Source organism: Mauremys mutica, chromosome 7 (genome assembly GCF_020497125.1).
Source record: "Mauremys mutica isolate MM-2020 ecotype Southern chromosome 7, ASM2049712v1, whole genome shotgun sequence".
NCBI classification, from domain to species: domain Eukaryota; kingdom Metazoa; phylum Chordata; order Testudines; family Geoemydidae; genus Mauremys; species Mauremys mutica.
In genome coordinates, this window is record NC_059078.1 from 47,613,421 (window position 1) to 47,633,123 (window position 19,703).

At 51.7% G+C, this 19,703-nt stretch overlaps 1 protein-coding gene across 2 annotated transcripts in view; it reads left to right on the forward strand.

Moving 5' to 3' along the window:
• The first annotated feature begins 5,057 nt into the window (after positions 1-5,057).
• TEX264 (testis expressed 264, ER-phagy receptor) overlaps positions 5,058-19,703 on the forward strand; it is a 139,680-nt gene continuing 125,034 nt past the window's right edge. Inside the window, exons 1-3 of one of the 2 annotated variants that reach the window (XM_045024317.1) lie at positions 5,058-5,270; positions 7,641-7,713; positions 9,062-9,350. In XM_045024317.1, coding sequence (XP_044880252.1) covers positions 9,093-9,350 — 258 coding nt within the window. In that variant the 5' untranslated portion in view covers positions 5,058-5,270; positions 7,641-7,713; positions 9,062-9,092. Of the gene's footprint in view, positions 5,271-6,536; positions 6,575-7,640; positions 7,714-9,061; positions 9,351-19,703 lie in introns of those variants that run through there. The other variant, XM_045024318.1, reaches the window with a different exon arrangement.

A 19,703-nucleotide genomic window follows, 5' to 3' on the forward strand; every position in this document is an offset into this window, starting at 1 on the left:
CCTCCCTCCCAGATCAAATACATACAGTGCAACTGAATTTGGGGAAAGGGAGATAGTGATAGGCGATGGCATGTGTGACATCTTGTTCAGGTCGCTCACAACTATGAGCCCTCTCCAATACACCCACTCAACTGCTCTGCCAGCAAACTCTCTTGAGGACTCTGCCAGTCCAAACCTTGCCTTGCAGATACCCATCAGTGCACCCTAACTCCCAAGTTCCGCAGAGACGTCTCCCTGCCATGTCCTTCTTGCTGGACACTCATAAGTTTGCTGCATCTAGAGAGACAGAGACCCACCCTGTAGTTTATTACACAACCCTGAGATGGTTTTGTAATGAAACAACAAATATTCTTTGTTAATAAACATTCTTAAGTGCCTTCAAGTAAGAGTGAAAGAGCTAGGAGAGATCAGTGACTAAATCTTAATTTCAGCAAGTTACAATATCTTTGCCTGAGCAGGTTTCTCACCAACAGTCAGTTCCCAGGGAATTCAACCCCCTTGGCTGAAGGATCCACCTCTCTCCAATTTCAAGCGCTCTGGCCCCTTTTGTCTCCCCAGTGAGAGATACCAAAACGGCTGTGTCTGCTTAAATCTCCCAAGGGTCACTGACCCTGTCATAAGAGGCAGGAATGCTTGTTGGGGTGCAACTTCCATTCCCTGTTGTGACTGCTAAGTAGCCATCTCCCCCACTTGCTCGCCCGATGGCCCTTGTGTACCTTCCATGTAAATGTGTTTTCGTTGTCTTTGGTGTCACTTTGATTAATTTACATTTGGAGACACAGTCAAGCAGGCAAAACAACATTCCTTTGTCTAAGGCATACTCATTGCCTGCCAAAGACATTTTAGGAACATATTTCCAGCACACATCTATAATATTTTGCACATCAGCTGTACATGCATCACACAATAATATTAATGGCTAGTGTGTCACAAGTTTGCATATGGTACCTCACATGACACCTTTTAGATACAAATTCTGAAAACAGTGAGTTGGAGCAATGAGTGTGTCAGGCCTGAAGTGAGTTATGGTAGGGCGTGCCCTCTGCTAGTTAGCATTGGGGTCACAGCATGTCCAGCAGATGGGGACAGAGTTAAGAGCCAGGGTGCTGTGCTGGGGAGAGGGGGGACTGGAATCTGATGCTGAGTAGAGGGCTATTAGGGGCATGGAACTCACCGAAGCCTGTGTGATGATTGCATAACTGTGAGGCTGACTAACCGGTCCAACCAGCAGCATCCAGGCCCCTGCACTGGACCTCGTACCACTGTCCAGATAAAGCTGGAGTCTATAGACATAGATAGATGAAGGAGACAGACAGATATTGCAGAGAACAGGCCGGGAGCCAGTGTGACAGATGAATCAATACTTTTCCAACAATCAACATCCATTGTTTGCCTCCTAATGTGAAAGAATTTCAATAACAATGGGCTGAAAGGCCAGGTGAGTCATAATCATAAGCTTCTCCAAGATGATCAATATACCAGTTGAGAGGGACCCAGCACTCCTCTGAGAGCCTCTCCTAAGGCAGAGCATGCCGCAAACACTCCAAGGCCAAATGTATTCAAAACCTCAGTTGCTGCTTCTCAATCCTACCAGCCAAAACCCCAGGCTTGGGGATAGCTGCTCCTATTGGGGGCACTGACCTGTTCTGGAAAAAATTCTTTGTATTTTTGTAGCAAATGCAACCATCAGCTCTGCTTGGCATGCCCCTAATGAAGGGAGTCAAAACTAACCAAACCCCTCAGGATTTGCTAGATTAGTTAGATAAATTGTGTGTGTGGTCTGGTTTTTAGGCTAAAGCATATCCAGGGCTAAATAAACTTCAGGGCTGGAGGGCAGGAGTGCTCTCACTCACTGGGTACATTCAGGCAAAGCACTTAATTTCCCTGCAACATCCCCCCTCTCCTCCCAGTAAAGAAGGTATAATACCTAATTCCAAGAGGGCCTTTGAGATGTAATTCAAATTTGTAAAATGCATTGAGCTCCTTGGAAGAAAGGGGCTAGATCATGGTAAAGTATTATTCGAAGTTATTATACTGAAATAGGCTTTCCTGCCTCTTGCCCTCCTCACACTCTCCCACCAACGCTCCTAGAACCAACACCTTGAATTGCCCCTGGAAGCAGATGTGATGCTAGCACAGGTGCAGTGTGGTTACACTAATTCACTCCACTAAACTGGCAGGATCCCATGTTCTGCCCTAGCTAAAGCTCCTGAATGGTCTTCGAGCATAGTAAAGTTGTAGTCCAGCCTTTGGGGATAAGGGCCATGCTGGCTGGGTGAAGTCTGTGGCAGCAAGGAACACCGCAGCTTCTTAGTAATCTGCAGCAAAATGAGCCATCAGTGCCACTTGGGAATCCAAAGCCACTTGGGAGCTCAAAATTACCCACAGAGCATGAACCTGGACAAAGTCCTGCAGCAGATAGAGCAGACCCAACCGCCAGTCACTGTGCGTGTTACTTCCCCTGTCAACAAGCATCAGGTCTGTCTTTTCCACCCTATGAGCCATTTTCACTTTTAGCCAAGCAGTGGCAAAGCAATGCCTCCTTTTCGCCAGATCTGGGCATTGAACTGAGTATTACTGACATGTGGATTGCTCTGCAGCCCCAAACTGGTCTCATATGCCTCTCACACACACATTGGAAAAGAGGTGGGATGGAGTGCAGTTCTGTGCCATGGCATATAAACAGGGACCACCCTCTGAAAACTCTCAGACAGAAGGAGTGTAGCCATTAAAGAACAACCCTGCTTACTCTTGCCAGACCCCATGAGTCAACCACATCTTGTCAAAGGCTGCTAATAGAGCTAACAACATCAGCATGACCACTGACTTTTATCCAGTGATTGGAGGAGGAAGAGCATCAACTAAGGATACTTCCCTACCCTAGCCAAGTCTGAAACCATAGTGGCTGAGCCAAGGAACAGAGGAATCCAGGTGAACCCTGAGCTGCCATAGAATCATAGAAACGTAGGGCTGGAAGGAACCCCAACAGGTCATTGCCCATCTCCCCATGCTAAGGCAGGACTACATATACCTAGACCATCCCTGACAGGAGTTTGTCCAACTTGTTCTTAAAGACCTCCAATAATGGGGATTCTGCAACCTCCCTTGGAAGAAGCCTCTTCATACATATTCTTTAATTTAGTATGTTTTTCCTAATATCTAATCGAAATCCCCCTTGCTGCAGACTAAGCTGATTACTTCTTGTCCTACCTTTGGTAGGCACAGAGAACAATTGATCACCATCCTCTTTATGACTGCCCGTAATATATTTGAAGACAATCACCAGGTTTGACTGTCATCAAGCCATTCTTTGACCTGTCTAATAAAGGGAAGGTTTGAGGCAGAGTGGTAATGGCTGAAGTCATTAACAATAAATGACTTGAGCAAAGTCCTGATCATCCCTTCAGGGTATTTAGCATCTTGCTATCCAGAAGGGAGGTATTAACATTCCCCATCAATAATGTGCTCCCAAACCTCTCTCCTGGGTTTCACCAGCCACGTGCACATTTCACAGGACATAGTCTTCAGCCCTCCTAGCACTTTCTAGATCTCTGTATATGAATTCTGGTGAGACTCAGTTGGCCCAGGCCCATGGTGTCCTCCTGATTAACAGTACCCTCAAGAGGGTAGCCAAACCAGTCTTGATACAGCACATGTGAAGTGGGTGAAAAACATCTCCTGACAGGACATGCCCAAATCTGTTATTGGGTGGAGGCCATTTGGATTCACCAGACTGATCACCACATAGCTCAGTCTTGCTGGTCTAGACATCATGCAGCAGGAAATGAGAAGAATTTAACAGCCCCTACCATAGTCCTGGCACAGAAACATAACATTTCCTTACACTGAAGTCCTCTGGTGGGAGGAAACTAGATCACATGTGAGCCTTTATACTCTGATATTGATTATTTTGTTAGGTCCCCTGCTGTTCCAGTGATGAACATTGTGTGGTAGACAATCAGTTGGTTTTGGATTACATTTTCAGAATATTTATTTATAGGCATTTCTATGATGCTTATTGCTGACTGACATCCGCGTGTGAGTTAGTTCTGCTGCCACTTCCTGCTTCACTGTGACAGAGCTATGGGGACTTTCACATCCTTTTCTAGTCAACTTTTAAATAATATTCCAATATAAAAATGACTGTTGATGCAGATTAGGTTGTTGGGGGATAACAGTGGGGTGCTTTCTCCTGATGTCACCTTGCCAGAGGGACACTTCTGCCATTCTTCTGTGTTAGGCTGGGGTTACTCTTCTGAGAATACCACCTTGCCTGGTGGGGGAGGGGGAACTCCACAGATGCTTCTGCACCCCATCTCTTGATTGCACCAGGCCCAGCTGGAGCTCTCTTCTGGCAACACAGTCCGCCCTGAGCCAATTCTACAGGACTAGGGTACTCTCCTCGGATACCAACGTGTCAGCCTGGCATATATCTGTGACAGCCCAACACAAGGCTAGAGATCTCCTCCTATAGCACCACAGTAAAAGGCCGCCCCATAAGCTGCACGGCCCCAGCCTTAGACGCTCCTCCAACAGCACAGTTTTGCCCCGTTGCCCTGCTCTGGGCTGCCACCGTGTGGGGTGTCACTCCCGTCCCTTCTGCCCCCCCAGCATCCGGCTTTCATTTGGGCTGGCTGGGGAGCAGAGCTGGGAGGCAGCCCAGGGACAGAAGAGCCCCCTCAGATTGGAACGTTGCCTTGAGAATCGATCCTTCCCCACAGACTGGCGGTGCCACCTCAGGCTCACCCACCGATGGGGCTGGTTCCAAGAGGGGCCAGCCCAACCACCCGTCCAGACCAAGGCAGTGGCACCTCAGCGACCCCCTCCCCAGCTGCGTAGGGCGGGGCCATCCCAGATACGCCACCCCCCGCCCCCGGCGGCTGAGATGGCACCACCCCAGAGACCCCCTGTGGCTGGGATGGTACAACCCCAGAGACCTCCGCCCCCAGCTGGCTAGGGTGGGGCCACCCCACAGACGCTCTCTACCCCCCCCGTGGCTGTGGCGAGGCCATCAGGAGCCCCCTGTGCCGCCTACCCAGGCACCCCCCGGGGATGGGCAGGGCCACGCCCAGCGCGGAGCCCGCCCGCAGGCAGGCCGTGCCCGCGCACGCTCTGTCCCGCCGGGCTCCACGCTCCTGTGCGGGGGCCGTGGTGAAGCTGGGGATCGCCTGCCCGCCAGGGCGCGCCCCCGAGCGCCGCCTCAGCAGCGCCCGAGACCGAGCCAGGAGCGGGCAGCGCCGAGACACCGGCCCTGCTGCCACCGCCGCGGGGTGAGTTGGGCGCGGAACTGACGCCAAGGGGAGACGGGCCCGGCAAATCCCGTGGGGGGAGACGGGCACTGGGGGGATCCCCGGGGGAGACGGGCACTGGGGGGATCCCCGGGGGTGAGGGAGACTGGCACTCGGGGGATCCCTGCTGGCTTCGGGAGGAGACTGACACTGAGAGCTCGTAAGCCCTTGTAGCCCAGCCTGCAGTGGATCACAGTGGGGTGTGGGTCATTGTGGGGACTGACATGCGCTGGGCAATCCCCGGGTGTCAGCAGTGTTTCCCAAGGAGCAGAATTGACATGCAAAGTTCGAGTCCGTGGGGCCAGCAGCGTGTCTGGCGGAGTGGCATCCGGTGTGCCAGGACGGGGACTCGCTGTGGGGCCAGGTGTTTGACTAGCCCCAAAGATGTCTGCATCTCTTTTGTTTGAGGAAGAGAAAATCTTTGAGGAACAGTCAAATACTCAGCATGTCAAAGTTCTCCTGAGGGTGCCCAGTGTCCCCTCCTGCATTGATCATCCCCCCAAATCTCCCGACCCCCCCCCAATGCCTTGGGCTCGCCTCTGTGTTTTTTCTCTAGCACCCATCACCATGGTATCTGAGTGTGTGAGACTCTTTACAGTGCAACTTTCAGGAAAACCCAAACAGTATTTAAAATAAAACCCCTAATTTTTCTCTAGCTGTGAACAAAGGTGTTTCTTTGTCAGTCTTTGAATGGAAGCAAAAATTGACAATAACCAACATTTAGCAGTTTAAGGGAAGCCCCAAGAGTCTGTAGTGAGCCTGGATCTCATTTGAATAAAAAATCCCAGTCCATGCTGGTCAGGAAAACCAGGCTAGCAACAAACATGATTTGCCCTGATGTGTAATCCATATTGTTGGATCCCAGTGGCGTCAGAGCCCAAGGGCTCATTCCATTCCAGTTGTTTAGTCCTTACCTGAAGCCATAATCCTCCGTTTGTGTCATTATAATTAGCTGAACAGTTGTCACAGGAGATTACTACTCAGGTACGGAATAAGAAGCTGGAGTGGACAAACTCCAAAAGGAGTAGAGAATCTGTTTTGATCCCTGGAATCCTAGAAACAGCCCCGTCCTGCCTTCCCCTTTCCCTCTGAACAAAACATCGACACTCAGGCAGAATTGCTGCCAACGTGAATGTGTTCCAAAGTTTTCCATAGAGTATCAGTGGTTCTTTAAGGAATGGAAGGAAAAATGCATGTTGGCTTCCCAGACTGTGCACGAGCTGTGACCTCATCAGGCTGGTGCACGTGAACCAGGAAGCAGAACACAACTGAAATAAACAAGACAGGTTGGGAACTTGGGAGAAACTGAACAGCTGTATGAGTAGAGAAGGGGGCAAATGGGATTTGATAACAGATTCCAGTTTCTGTGCAATTCAGTAACCTCTGTGCAGTGGATGAGCTGATTAACTACTTGGGAGTTCAGTTCGTTTGCCTCTTCCTAATTTTTGACCAGCACAGATTGTAACCCTGTCTCAGTTGTTCTGTGTGGCAAGCTTTTTTTCTTTTTCTTTTGTGTGAGGCTTATTTGTGTGGGTGTGGTATAATCGGTGTGATTTGATTACTAACATTTGTATTGAGTAAGCGTTAGAAACAAATAAAAACATAGGGCCAAATTCTGCACTCTGTTACCTGAGTGTAAATCCAGAATAACTATTGATTTCAATGGAGTTCCTGCAGATTTGCCCCAGATTTAATTAATAGCAGAATTTGGCTGAAGTTTTGCCCCTTTGCTAGCTGCCCAAGTATGTACCCAGGAAGTCTGGGCAGGCTTGTAGTCAGGTGGCTAGCTTGAGACGCTGCCTATGCTACCTAGCCATGTTGCTATTTTTAGCTGGAGCAGAGTTAGCATGAATCTGTCCCCTGCACTGGGAGGCATGCTCCCGGCTGCAGAGTGGACATACCTTGAGGAGCATTGGTGGAGCTGGGAAGGTTTGCAGAGTGCCCCTCTGTGCTATTGTTAGCTCAAGCCATGCCATCTGGCCTTTCCTGTCATGAAATGTTTGATCTTAGATTTTGGAAAGAAATCTCTCTGAGTATTTCTTTTTAAATTCCTCTCCAATCCTGCAGGGAGATCTGCAGCTTTCCAAAGTGATCTCTTTCTTAATGGAGTTCCTCAGCCACCTCTGATGTGGTTAAACAATCCCAAACTTAGGGGACATGCCATTCATCTCAAGGGGGCAGAGGGAACTGATCCTGATTCCTTTCAAAAAGGGAGCACAACAACACGCGTGTAAAGTGGTTGGGGTGGCTGTTTATTTCTAAAGTGTGTGGGGGGGTTGGGGGGAGAGGGGTGGTTTTCATGCAGCAGTTATTAATAAAGGAAATAATGATACTATCTCCCTCCTGTTTTAGGAACGTGGATCCTTGGTCAGGAGTCTGGCAGAGACCATGAGCTGTTTCTAGGCTCTAGCCTTCTGACTTTCAGGTGAGTTGGAACATAAGACATGGTGAGTCAAATTCACCCCCGTCTAATCCCCCTGCAGTGAGTGGAATTAGACCAGGGATGGATCTGGCTGGCTTTGAAGTGTTTGGGCCTGGCTGTGCTTGCATTGATGAGGATGGCAGCAGGATTTGTGGTCAATATGAGGCTGAATAAACAAACAGCCAAGGTGGAACTGCACCTTGCATCCGAAGAAGTGGGTATTCACCCACGAAAGCTCATGCTGCAAAACGTCTGTTAGTCTATAAGGTGCCACAGGATTCTTTGCTGCTTTTACAGAACCAGACTAACACGGCTACCCCTCTGATACAAGGTGGAACTGTTTTTTCAGAAGTAAATTTGTCCAATGTAGTTAAAGGGGAACTGCTGAATTTAACTTGGGTCCCAAATTTAGTTTCTGTTCAAAACCCCATGAGCATAGATACGGGGTTATAAGGAAAATAAAATCGACATTTTTCTTTATTATATTCGATTGAAACTTCCTCCCTGGCTTATTGGAAAGCTAAACACAACAGCAACCTTCTTGTGTGTGAAAACCAGCCAGTGAAATTCACCACGCTAGTTTCATTGCCTGAAGGGAAGAGAAGACAGCAAGCAAACAGCACAAATGATGGAAAGTCAGCTGCCATTTTAAAAGCTCTTTCAGATTTAAAAATCAGGTGAAGAAATAAAGCAGTTCTACCTTGACAGTGCCTCTTCAACGTATGAGGATGTTACCTTTTACATTGTGCCTTTCGCTTCTTCTGGCTGTGGTATGGTTAGAGTGATCTGGTCTTGGGAGGGGTGTGAAGCACAGTTTAAAGTCATTTGATCATACTCCAACCCTCTTTAAGAAGTGGGCCTCTTCCCACAAAGCTCTTTGCCAGTAGGCGAGATGAGCAACAAATGATCTCTTACATTGTAGTCCTTAAGCTTCTGCCTAGTCCATTGTACCATGAATAAATCCTCCAGTGTCCTGGATTCCTAACCTGGTTTGTTGTTGGTCTCGCCTGGTTACATCTTGGGAAAGGGGGTGGAGCACCAGTGCTCTTCTGGTAACTGGGTGATGATAAACAGTGCCTCCCAGTCCCCTGGTTGTTTAACCTCTTAATTCCCAAGAGGCATTCAGGTGGCACAGTTTGCACGTGGTTACAAAAACTGAATGGTTACCAGGGTGTGGGGTTAATTTGTTGAGTGCTTCTGAGCTGGTCTTAGCTGCTGTTTCACTTATTCATCAGCTGTGTGGAAAGCAGAGGAATTGGAAGAGGAGGGTGGCTGATGTTGCTGGAAAGTAGCTTTGAGGCAGACTGCTGTCTCCTAAGGTTGGCTTAACTCTCCTCTTTCTCCTCTCTAGTTTGTGAGGGGAGTTTGCGACACCAGGGGCCATGGCAGACTGGGTTCTCCTCGGACTGATTGGGGCATTGCTTGTGCTCCTGCTGCTGACTCTCTTTGGCTTTGCCATCTATTCGGGGCTCTTCTCGGAAGTGGTTGTGAGTGCTGGCTCGCCCCCCATCCGCAACATCACCCTGGCGTACAAGTTCAAAGTGGGGCCCTACGGCGACTGTGGCAAGCTGTTCACGGAGAGCTGCAGCATCTCTCCGAAGCTATGTTCCATTGGCGTCTACTATGACAACCCTCACACGGTAAGAACCAGATGGTAGCTCTTTGGAGCTGGCCAGGCCTGGAAGCCATGCTGCTAATACTCCTCCAGGATGGGCACACAGCTGTTGGAACTGGGTGGAGCTCTGAAATATGGGCCTCGAGTCTGTATATGGCAGAGAGGCCCCAATCTGGGGGGATCTCTGGCTAGTTGTAGGCATCCCAACAGGTGAGTTCTCTAATCCTCTGGGCTAGGTCTCATGGAGTTTCAATGGAGGCACTGTAGGGACAGGAGTGTGAGGAGGTCCAATTGCAAGTGTTGACGAGTTCTGTTTCAGTGAGAGAGCAGAAATAAGCGTGTCCTCCATATGACCCCAGCTGGGTGGAACACCCCTGTGATTCTCTGTGGAGTGGGGTTGGTGTCCTAAACCATGAGAGTAAAGCACTGAATGCCAGATCCCCCTGTAGATGGAAGCGCAGCCTTCCCTTCTGGGCCGCTGTTTGATATTCTCTATGGTTAAAAGCAAATTGTCTCTTCCTCCCACTACATGCTTGCCTATGCCTGGTTTCTGAGCCTTCTCTAACCTACTCCACCTCTGGCCTGTGAGATGAGGTTTGAAAACATTTATATCCTCAGAAGTGCTTGAGACTTTCAGTTTGCACTTTCTGCTGGCGCTTGCTAATTGCACGATCAGATAGTGAGTCTTGATGAGATCCTAAGCCTATTACGGGCTTCCCACTAGAGTAAAATAGTTCCCTCTAGCTCAAACTCTTCAGGAGGTGGTGAGAAGATCACTGTCTAATGGATGTTGGGCAGCAGGTTAGTACCTTGGATACCGAGATTGACCTAGTCCAGATGGCCAGTAAACCAACCTGAGTCTTAATTCCCAGGGGGATAAGTAGGATGATTGACTGACTTGTTAAATGGCATCTCCCTGTGATATAGACACAGTCTCACAAGTGATTCAGCAACACCCAATGTGACCTGTCAGGAATGCTGAGCGAGACGTGCCAGCAGCTCTGAGTGTGTGTGCTGGGGAGTTGGGGCTCTTGGACTTAGGGCTTAGACTGGTAGCTCTTGCTTGGCTTTTCTGGTCCCTGCTGAGCTTGGGCGACTGGTGTTGTGGTGCAGGAAGCTGCCTTGAATGTACGAGGCCTACCCCTGTTTTATTGTTGGCTGGTGGTGCCTTTAGACAGCTGTAATGTGTCACTCAGCCTGACTGTCAACATTCCTCTCCTGTTAAGGGGATGCCATCCACTTACGCCTCACTCTTCTGTTTGCAAACGTTCTACCATCCAGAGTTACCAGGGTCCACTGCGGCCACTGCTGCTGGAGGAGATGGGAGGGAAAGAGCCCCTGGGTGCGCCCGTTTGTTCAGTTTGTGTGTTTGACAGCACTTGTCATGGAGTCAGCTTGGTGGCCCCAAGCTGCTCTAGCAGTCCCCATATCTGCCCCTTGCCCAGCCCCTTTACTCTCATCATCCTGTAGCTCCATGTAGGATGTGGGAAGCAGAGAATAGCCACTGTGCAGTAGACTCCTGCCCCAGACCTGCCACTTCCCTCTCTTGACATGCCTCCAGGATGGGAGCAGAAACAGGTGCTGACGTAGACCCCGTAGGCCGGCTTTATGCCAACGTGGCAGGGGGTGTGCATTGGTGGTTGTTTCTGCCACCTGTAAAGTGTGGCGCAGTCAGGCTAAGAGAAAGAGAGAGGGACTCCAAGTGGGTACAGGTTTGGGCTGGAATAGGATGGTGGCAGAGTTGGGACTGGCAGGGGATCTGAGTGGCTGACTGCCCTGCACTGTGACCGAAGGACTCTTCCCAGATTGTAAATGCTGCTGGAAAGCTTCTTCGTTGTTTTGGCCCATCGCTGACTACTGGACGTTAACAGGCGGTTTGTGAATAATCTCCCCTCCCTGAGCTCCTAGGTGCGGCGCATCTGCTCTCAAGTCAGGCCCACGTTCACAAATGGTGCCTCTTGAGTTACGGGGAACGAATATTTCACAAGTGGTAGCAGGAAAATCAGGACTTTCAGTACAGGGCCACGCTGCCCAGCCGATCAGCCTTCACGTCTGCAGCCCTTCCTCTCCCCCTTCTCACTGCAGTTGTCACCCCTCGGCTTTCCCAACTTAATTCTGCTGTTGGGGATTGTTGACATTGTCCTTGTTCCCATGTCAATGCCCCATGACATCAGGAACAGGAGGGTTGTACTATCACAGCAGGAGCTGTTGGAAGGATGAATGCCCTATTCCAACATGAATCTCTTTAGTAACAGCCACGGGAGCATGCACAAGTGCTGGCCACAGAGCTTGCTCTTGGGAGAAATGTCCTATGGAAGGTGCCTCCAGCATGGCCGTTCCTCTTTAAACAGCGAAGTGTATATCTGGCAGCTCTCAGTCTGAGCAGGGAAGGGAAACAGGCTCTGGATCAGTTGCTGGGGTCAGCATCATGGATGTGCTTGGAGCTGCTGAGAAACCCCTGCTCTCTTGGCATACTGGGGGGGGTCCTCTTGTTTCCCCCCATTATCTGCCTGCTGGCTTCCCAGTTGCCTCCTGGCAGCAGACACAGAGATACCTTTGGAATCAGTTTAATTTCTTTTAGTGGGGTTATTTAATGTCTGGGACCCTGCTTCAGCCACCTCTGAGGTGGAACATAGCAGCTTTTTAACAGTGCCCAGCAACGCTACACAGCTGTTTAGTAGAGGAGACAAAGAAGGGTAGTGTATGGAATTGGGCCAGGACTTGGGGCTACCAACCTCTCCTCTTTCAAACCGTGCCACAAAGGCCTTAGTGACTATAAATGGTCAGGACCTAAGGGAAATACATGGCTCCTCCAGCAGCAGAGACCCCAGCCTTGTGCTGGGCCAGGGGATCAGCATTAATGCCAAGGGCAGAGAGCGCCACCTACTGAATGACCAAAGCAGACTTTACAGGCAGGCTGGGCAGCATGGTGCTAACCCTGAATCTCTCCTGCTGGGGCAGGTCATAATACCACATTGGCAAGAGACGTTCTGAGTCATGGTACCTGCACCACTGCTGGGACAATTCCATCTGCCATGCCACAGCTACCCAGGGAGAGCAGCGACCTGTCCCTGGGAAAGGTGCTTAGCTCAGGCTGCTCCTCCTTTACTGCAATAACATGGAATCTCAGTGTGTATTAAGGATAAGATGCAGCAAAATGTCGTTGGACTTTATATTAAGCCATTGTTTAGCTGGAGCTTGCCAGGAAAGAGCTTCCGAGCATCTGTGAAACATTCATTCAACAGGGCTGCTCCGGTTATGTCTGCACATGTCTCACCTCCCTTTCTTCCCCTTCACACAGCCTTTCCTCACCTCCCTGTCCCTCATGGTCTTCACACAGCCTTTCCCCACTTCCTCCCTCTGGTCTGCACACAGCCTTCCACCCCTCCCCCAATGGTCTGTACATAGCACGCAACACAGCTTGTTAGGAAAGTTTTGTAAAGGTGCCTTTGAAAGCTGCTTTCTGCAAACACAGTTCCATTGGCTAGTCCCTTGTTCACCCAGTTCTACCCCCTCCCCACCAGCTGGCCCCATCGTGTTTACAGACCCCTGCTTTACACCCCACGTTCAAACAGGATTTATTGCCCTTGGGTAACCTGAGAGATGGGGCTCTGCGCAGCTCCTTCTGACCTTCCTCACTCTGCAGGTGTCGTTTGTAGTCCCAGCTAGTGGACATTCTGTCTCCCTAAATTCCTTCTCCAGCTTTGATGGGATGCAGTATTAACTTGGTTAGTGCCCGGTTCCATACCAGAGGCGGCTGCATTGCAGGGTCCCTAGGTCCAATCTGAATAAATGCTTTGGGACCTGTTTGGCTCTGGCCATGTCAGATCACTCTCTGCTGGTCCGGCAATGCCCTACCTGGGGAAAAGGGAAGGCACCCCTCATGCTTCACAGAGACGAGCTGGCTCTCCAGGGGGTAGAGAGATGCAGGGGTTCTGGGGTGCACTCACAGCAGAGCTCTTGGGTAACTAATTCCAGCGAGGAGCGATTCTCCAGTCTCCTGGTTGATCTGGAAGGACTGAGCTCAGCCCCACACTGAGCCCATGGCTCCACCAAACACATTGGTTTCTTAGTGCTGCTTCCGCTGGGGAGATGGGGCATGTACATTGGGTGGCCTTTGGGAGGATCTTCCCCCGCTGCTGTGAGCTGGTTCAGCTCTCACCTCTCCACATCAGTTTTCCTTCTTGCTCTGAGGTGTCCCCAGCTTCCCATGGATGGGGCATCTCCAGCAGCAATGCCAGCTGCTTTGGGTGCTGAGTAATAACGGGGGGACCTTGGTCCATCTGGCACTGTTCATAAGCACTCAGGATGTGATTCTGGGCAGGGCTGAGCACCACAACCCCCCTTTGACTTCAGTGCTTGTGGGAATTATGATTTCTATTGGTGTAGTGCCCAGAGGCCCCAGGCAGAATCAGGGCCCTGTTGTGCCTGGTGTTGCATGATATTATCGTTAATAAAATAATACTACTTTGCACTTCTACAGCATCATCCATCCAGACACCTTCAAAAACACATGAGTTGTATAAGAGCAATGCATCAAAACACCCATGTGAAACGGGGTGGGGAAATATCCCTGTTTTACTGAGAGGGAAGCTGAGGCGGAGAGGGGCAATGTAATTTGTCCAAAATCACGCAGCGAGTCAATGGCAGAGCTAGGAATAGAACCTGGCACTCCCGACTCGCAGTCCTCTGTTCCAGCTACTGGATAACACAGCCTGCCCGAGAGACCTGGTCCATTGCCAGGTATAGTGCAGTGTTTGATGGGAGCACAGCACAGCACCCGTGATGCCTGCCAGCAGACTTTCAAAGACAAGCCAGGCCAAGCTACTGCAGCATGATCAAAAAACTCCCCATGGCATCAGCCTGTGTGAATGAACTCCTCCACTAGTGCCCGGGCTGTAAATGAAAGGCAGCTGCTTGCCCTCTCCCATGGGATAAGGAAACCGGTTTTTAATAGGGTGTTGCTGTTGGGATGTGAAGCTGCCCCAGTAGAAAGAGGGGGATCTAGATGGAAAATAGATTGATTTGTGAGATGATCGTCCCCAAAATAACAGGGCTTGCGTGAGATGAGGAATGGCTCAGGGAGACAGAGATGATCTCCACCCTCTGTGTATGTGCACATGGTTGCTAGGAAAGGTGACGGGGTGCGTGTGTGTGGTTGCTAGGAAGAGGTGAGGGTATGTGTGGCACAGGGGCTCGTGGAATGGAGGGGTGCGGGCAGCACGGGGGCTCACAGAATGGAGGGGTGCGGGTGGCACGGAGGCTAACGGAATGGAGGGGTGCGGGTGGCACGGGGCGCACAGATTGGAGATGTGCGGGTGGTACAAGGGTGCTCAGAATGGAGGGGTGCAGGTGGCCCGGGGCGCACGGAATGGAGGGGTGCGGGCGGCACAGGGGTGCACGGATTGGAGGAGTGCGGGCAGCACGGGGGTGCACGGAATGGAGAGCTGCGGGTGGCATGGGGGTGCTTGGAATGGAAAGGTGCGGTTGGCATGGGGGCATAGGTGCAGGCGCACGGGGGCGGAGATTGGAGGAGTGAGGGCAGCACGGGGGCGCACGGAATGGAGAGGTGCGGGTGGCACGGGGGCAGGGGTGCAGGCGCACGGATTGGAGGGGTGCGGGTGGCTGGGAGGGGGCAGTACGGAGGAGTAGTGAGGAAATCCATCGCTCTGTGGATCTGCAGTGCTAAACTCTTGCAGAGGGGCACAAAGAGTGCCCAGCTACTGGCAAAGCACATGGCTGTAGCTGTGGCAGTGGAATGGCTAGAGTCTAGACTGTCACTTGGTCAAGCTGCTGGAATTGGCTGGGGAAAGACTGTTTTCCCAACAGCCACCCTTCAATCCTGTCTGTAAAATTACCTGGGCTTTGTGCAGGTGCTTCAATATCTGATCCTTCTGCTGGCGTGAGCTGCCCCCATCCATCTGAGCGGGAGTTGACTCTGAAGTCTAATGATGGCAAGTGAAAGGGACCTATTCCATTGCTAATTATTTTAACAGAAACACCCACCTAGTCTGCGGCTGTGGGTGAAGCTTGAGTAGAATACTCATTTACTGCCCTCCTCCACCCCACCCTAACACCTGCAGTGAGGCTCCATCACCCTTCCCCATTGTTTCCAAAGCACCCAGGCTTGGGTGCAGAGGAGAGCAGGAGGGAAGGGAGGTCTGCAGCCTGTGGGAAACTGGAGCAGGAGGGAAGCTGAGTAGGGCCCAGGTAGGGGATGAGGGAGGCTGGAGATCTGTTTGTGCTTTACTCTGAAGAGGCTGGACTCAGGTGGCCTAGGTCTCTCCTGCCTGTGGGCCTAGCTGATTGTAATGGGTTAGCCGGCAAGGCCAAGTTCTGAGGCTTCTCCCCATCCTGCTTGGGCGTGGGCCTCTTGGGTGCTTCACTGAGAGACTTCTGCCACTGCTGTCCAGCTGGGAAAATGCCAGGCCCAATCCCCTCTGGCTTTTCCCAGCTCACAGATCAGCAGAGACTTGGCTGGGAGCCCGGGAGGTGCCACCCCTGAACCCTTTCTTTTTCCAGAGTTCTAAAGAACAGCTGGAAGGGCTGCTGAAAGCAGACCCATCGCCTCCCCCCTCCCTGTTTGCCAGCAGGCCTCTGGCTGTTGGGGAAACCTGAGAAGCTGGCAGAACAATGAGTGCTCCGTGGACTCTTAATCCCCACTTATTCCTTATGAACAAAGGGGAGTGTGGTCATGGTCTTAGAACAGCAGGACTAGAATGCAGCATGGGCAGCAAGCCTTAGCTGAAGAAGACCTGCTGATCTTCCTGTTGGAGCACATCAAAGCAGCTCCAACCGTAGGGGCTGCTGTGGGATAAATACAGCTTTGTACATTTTCCTTGGTGGCTGTTTTCATTCAAGTAGCCCTGCTTCTGTGCAAAGACCAAATTGCCAAGCGCTGGTTCTAAGACACTCTCTGTCTGTCGCTCCTCACCGTGGTATCGTTCCTCTGGGATGGGTTCCCCTGGCCCATGCGGGAATAAGTGCGGTTGCTCCTACATGTGTCTAAGATGATCTTTCGGGTCTGTCCAGGAAGGACAGGCTGTGAGACCTGTGGAGATCCGTGGAAGGAAGGTGCTGAAGAAGCCAAGGAGAGGGCCAGAATTGGCCTTAGTGCTGAACTTCAATTGCAGGGAGCTGGGAGCAGTTACAGACCTCCTGTCCCTTTTTCTGCTGGGTGCCAAAACCCTCCTCTCTGGACTATTATCATTATCATTATTATTTGTATTATGCTAGCCACTAGGATTCCTAGGCATGGACCAGGGCCCCATTGTGCCAGGCACTGTATAAAGACAGGACAACAAGACGGTCCCTGCCCCAAGGGGCTGAGAATCTGAGTAGAAGGCAAGAGACAACAGGTGGGTACAGACAAGGGGAGAGTAGATGGAAACAGTGAGCCAGCGTTGATCTGTGAGATAGACTGTGGTCTCGGCTAACCAGCAGCCCAGGCAAGGCCTAGTTTTACATGGGCAAAGGAGAGTGTTCAGGAGGGATTTGAAGGAGAACAAAGAAGGGGCTTTATGGATGTTTCTGGTGAGTGTTTCTGGGGCAGCCTGGGAGAAAGCAGGAACATGGGTGATGGAGCCTGGTACTATGGGCCCATTGGAGGTGAGCGTCAGCAGCTTGCTAAGGAATGAGTGTGCTGCTGGGTGTAGTCTGGTCTCTCTCTGTGTTAGTGCACAGGGTGGGTGTGCAGGCAGTGTCCTTGGAGGACAGCCCTGATTTGAAAGGGGAGGCCCTGAGATGGTTCTGCTTGCCTTTGTCTGTTTCTTAGCCCACTGAGCTCCAAGTGCCGTTCCATTGTGCATCCTCAGCACTGTCGCCAGCTGAGTCCCGAAGCTGCCACCATATAGAAAACTCTGCACTAAGTCCTGCATGCTCCTGCCAGTGTTGCTTGGGTTTATTCCCTTCTTATCCCTCTTTTTGTAGCAATACTTGCGTAAAAGAAGGTTTATTCTTTACTGAGGGATTGGGCTCAATCCTGTTAACCCCCATGTTGAAGTCAAAGGGGAGTTGGGTCCTGTCACAGGGTGACTGACCCTTTAAGGGGAGATGGGCTCTGCTCCACAGGGGACACCCTTTAATCATTCCCCAGGTGGAGGGAATGAGCAGAGACAGGTCATGTGACTAAAATCCGCCTTCAAGTTGGAGATGAGAGAAGGCTGTAGAGTGGAAGGGAGGAGCAGGGAGATTCCAGGCAGGAAACCCTGGGAGGTGCTGCCTGATGCAGAGCAGGGAGTGACTCAGGACTCAGAGGAACAAGATGGTTTTGTGAGCTGCTCTACAGCAAGAGATGTGCCTTAGCTCCCAGGCGACAGCCTATATGGAGCTGGAGCCAGCGAGGAAGGCTGAAGTAGGGAGAACAAGCCTGCCAGAGGAATGCTTCAGCAGGCCCAGGGCTCAGCAGCTGCTGAGGGTTGGGAGCTAGCTAGGATCGTTGGGGGAATTCTTGGGTTTCCTTGTGATCTTTGTTAATGAGCCTTGGCCCCAAAAAGGGGTGTGACTCAACATATGAAACCTGTGCCAAAGGTATTGGAAAGCCCAAAGGAGGGGGTGGGAACTGAGGCAGCTGCTAGCCCAAAGCCAGCTCAGGTAGGCGGTGCTGTGGCAGACCTGATCAACTGTAGGAGTTTCCACCTAAATGCTAGGTTCTCATGCAGTAGCAGGGTGCTGGGTTTGGGTTCCTGGCTCTGCAAGGAGCTGGGCGTTCCTCTCCCCCACTGTGCACCTAGCTGTCACTAAAATAAAAGCCTAGCTCAGATTGGATTCCACTGGAAAACCTCTTTGGGAAACAGCAATGGAAGGTTTAGTCCTAAAAAGGAAGGAGGCCTGGTGGTTAGAGAGCCAGTCTGGGAGACCTGCTCCGTTCCTGGCTCTGCCAGACTCCCTTGGTGACCTTGGGCAAGTTACAGCCGCTTTGTGCCTCAGTTTCCCATCTGTACATTGGGGGTTGTGGGGACAAAGGCATTGGGATCAGGAGGCACTGCAATGGATGCTGTGGAACTGGGGGCCATATGAGTACCTGACACAGAACCAGCTCTGCATCTCTCAGTCCCGCTCTATCGAGCTGCGCTAGAACTGGGAAGCAGCAAGGTTCCCTCTGCCAACAGCCCAAGGGCAAACTGGAGCCAGCATGGCTGAGCAAACAGCCCAGATGTGCGTCTCAGTGCCACCCCCACACCAGGTACATTTGGGACATCACCACTTCATGGAGGGCATGCCTGATATGGGAGGCAGCAGCGGAGGTGTGTCCAGCCCTACGTACCTGGTACGTTGGGCAGTGCTTAGTGATCAAACGGTCTGGTGGGGAAAAGGCTGCCGATATCAGCTGATAAAAGAGTGCGTTTCACTGGATCCCTTCCTGGAGGTCGAGAGCACATGACGGGCCGTGCTCTCAGCTGGCACGTGTGTTTGTGCCTTGCAGGGCACATCTGCCCCACCCCCTTCCTGGTGCCAAGGCTCCCCAGGGCCCGTGGAGCCAATGTGGTGCTGATGTGTGGCGATGAACCAGTGCAAGGGGACGAACACCTCTTGTGGGTCACGTGGCACAGCTCTGGGGGACAGGCTAAAAGTGGGTAAGTGGATCAGGGCCAGTGGATCCAGTCATTCTGCCTTGCAGGGAGGGCTGAGGGACAACCTTGGAGCCCCCCATGACACCTGCCTACCCAGTTCCTATTCCAAGTGCCCATTTCAGCCCGGGGAAAGGTTGCCCTGTTATGTGCAGATCAGGTCCTTGTCCCCTGGACGTGCCCAGTTGCTGACTGCTGAGGCAGGCTTTGCAGTGCAGGATGAGAGAGGCCTTGCCTGAAAATGTGCTCCAGGGACACCACCCATCTCTGATGTGTCTGTAGTTCCGGACCAACAGGCCCCCAATGCACCAGCTGTCCCCTTCGGGGGTGCTGCCTCTCGCCAGGGCCCCAGGGAGCATCCAGAAATATTATTTTCCAAATCTGCAGAAAAGAAGGGATCTTTCCCCACCCTGCTGCTCCCTTCCTGTGTTCCCACTCATCCCTCCTCCCTGCCTCTGGGGTGATTCAGAGCCTCCTCCCCAGAAGGGATCCTCTCTGCTCGGTAGCAGAGGCTGCTCCTGTTCAGGGCTGGCCCAGTGTTCCTGATGGTGGCCAGTGGCCAGAAATAGATGTCTTTGTCATGAGACAGTGGAAATAGCTGGCTGGCTGGCTGCCTGGGGCTCTGTGGGCAGAGGATACACTTCCTCTGGGCAACTGGGGGCAGGGAGGACAGTGGGACCTACCATGCTCTACATGGCACACTGTGTTCTAAGCTGTTTAGATCCCCGACCCCCGGGAGGCAATCCTGTTGGGTGCAGGCATGTTAAGCACCAGGTGTTGGTCCCAGCCATTGGCAGCAACAAAGGGTC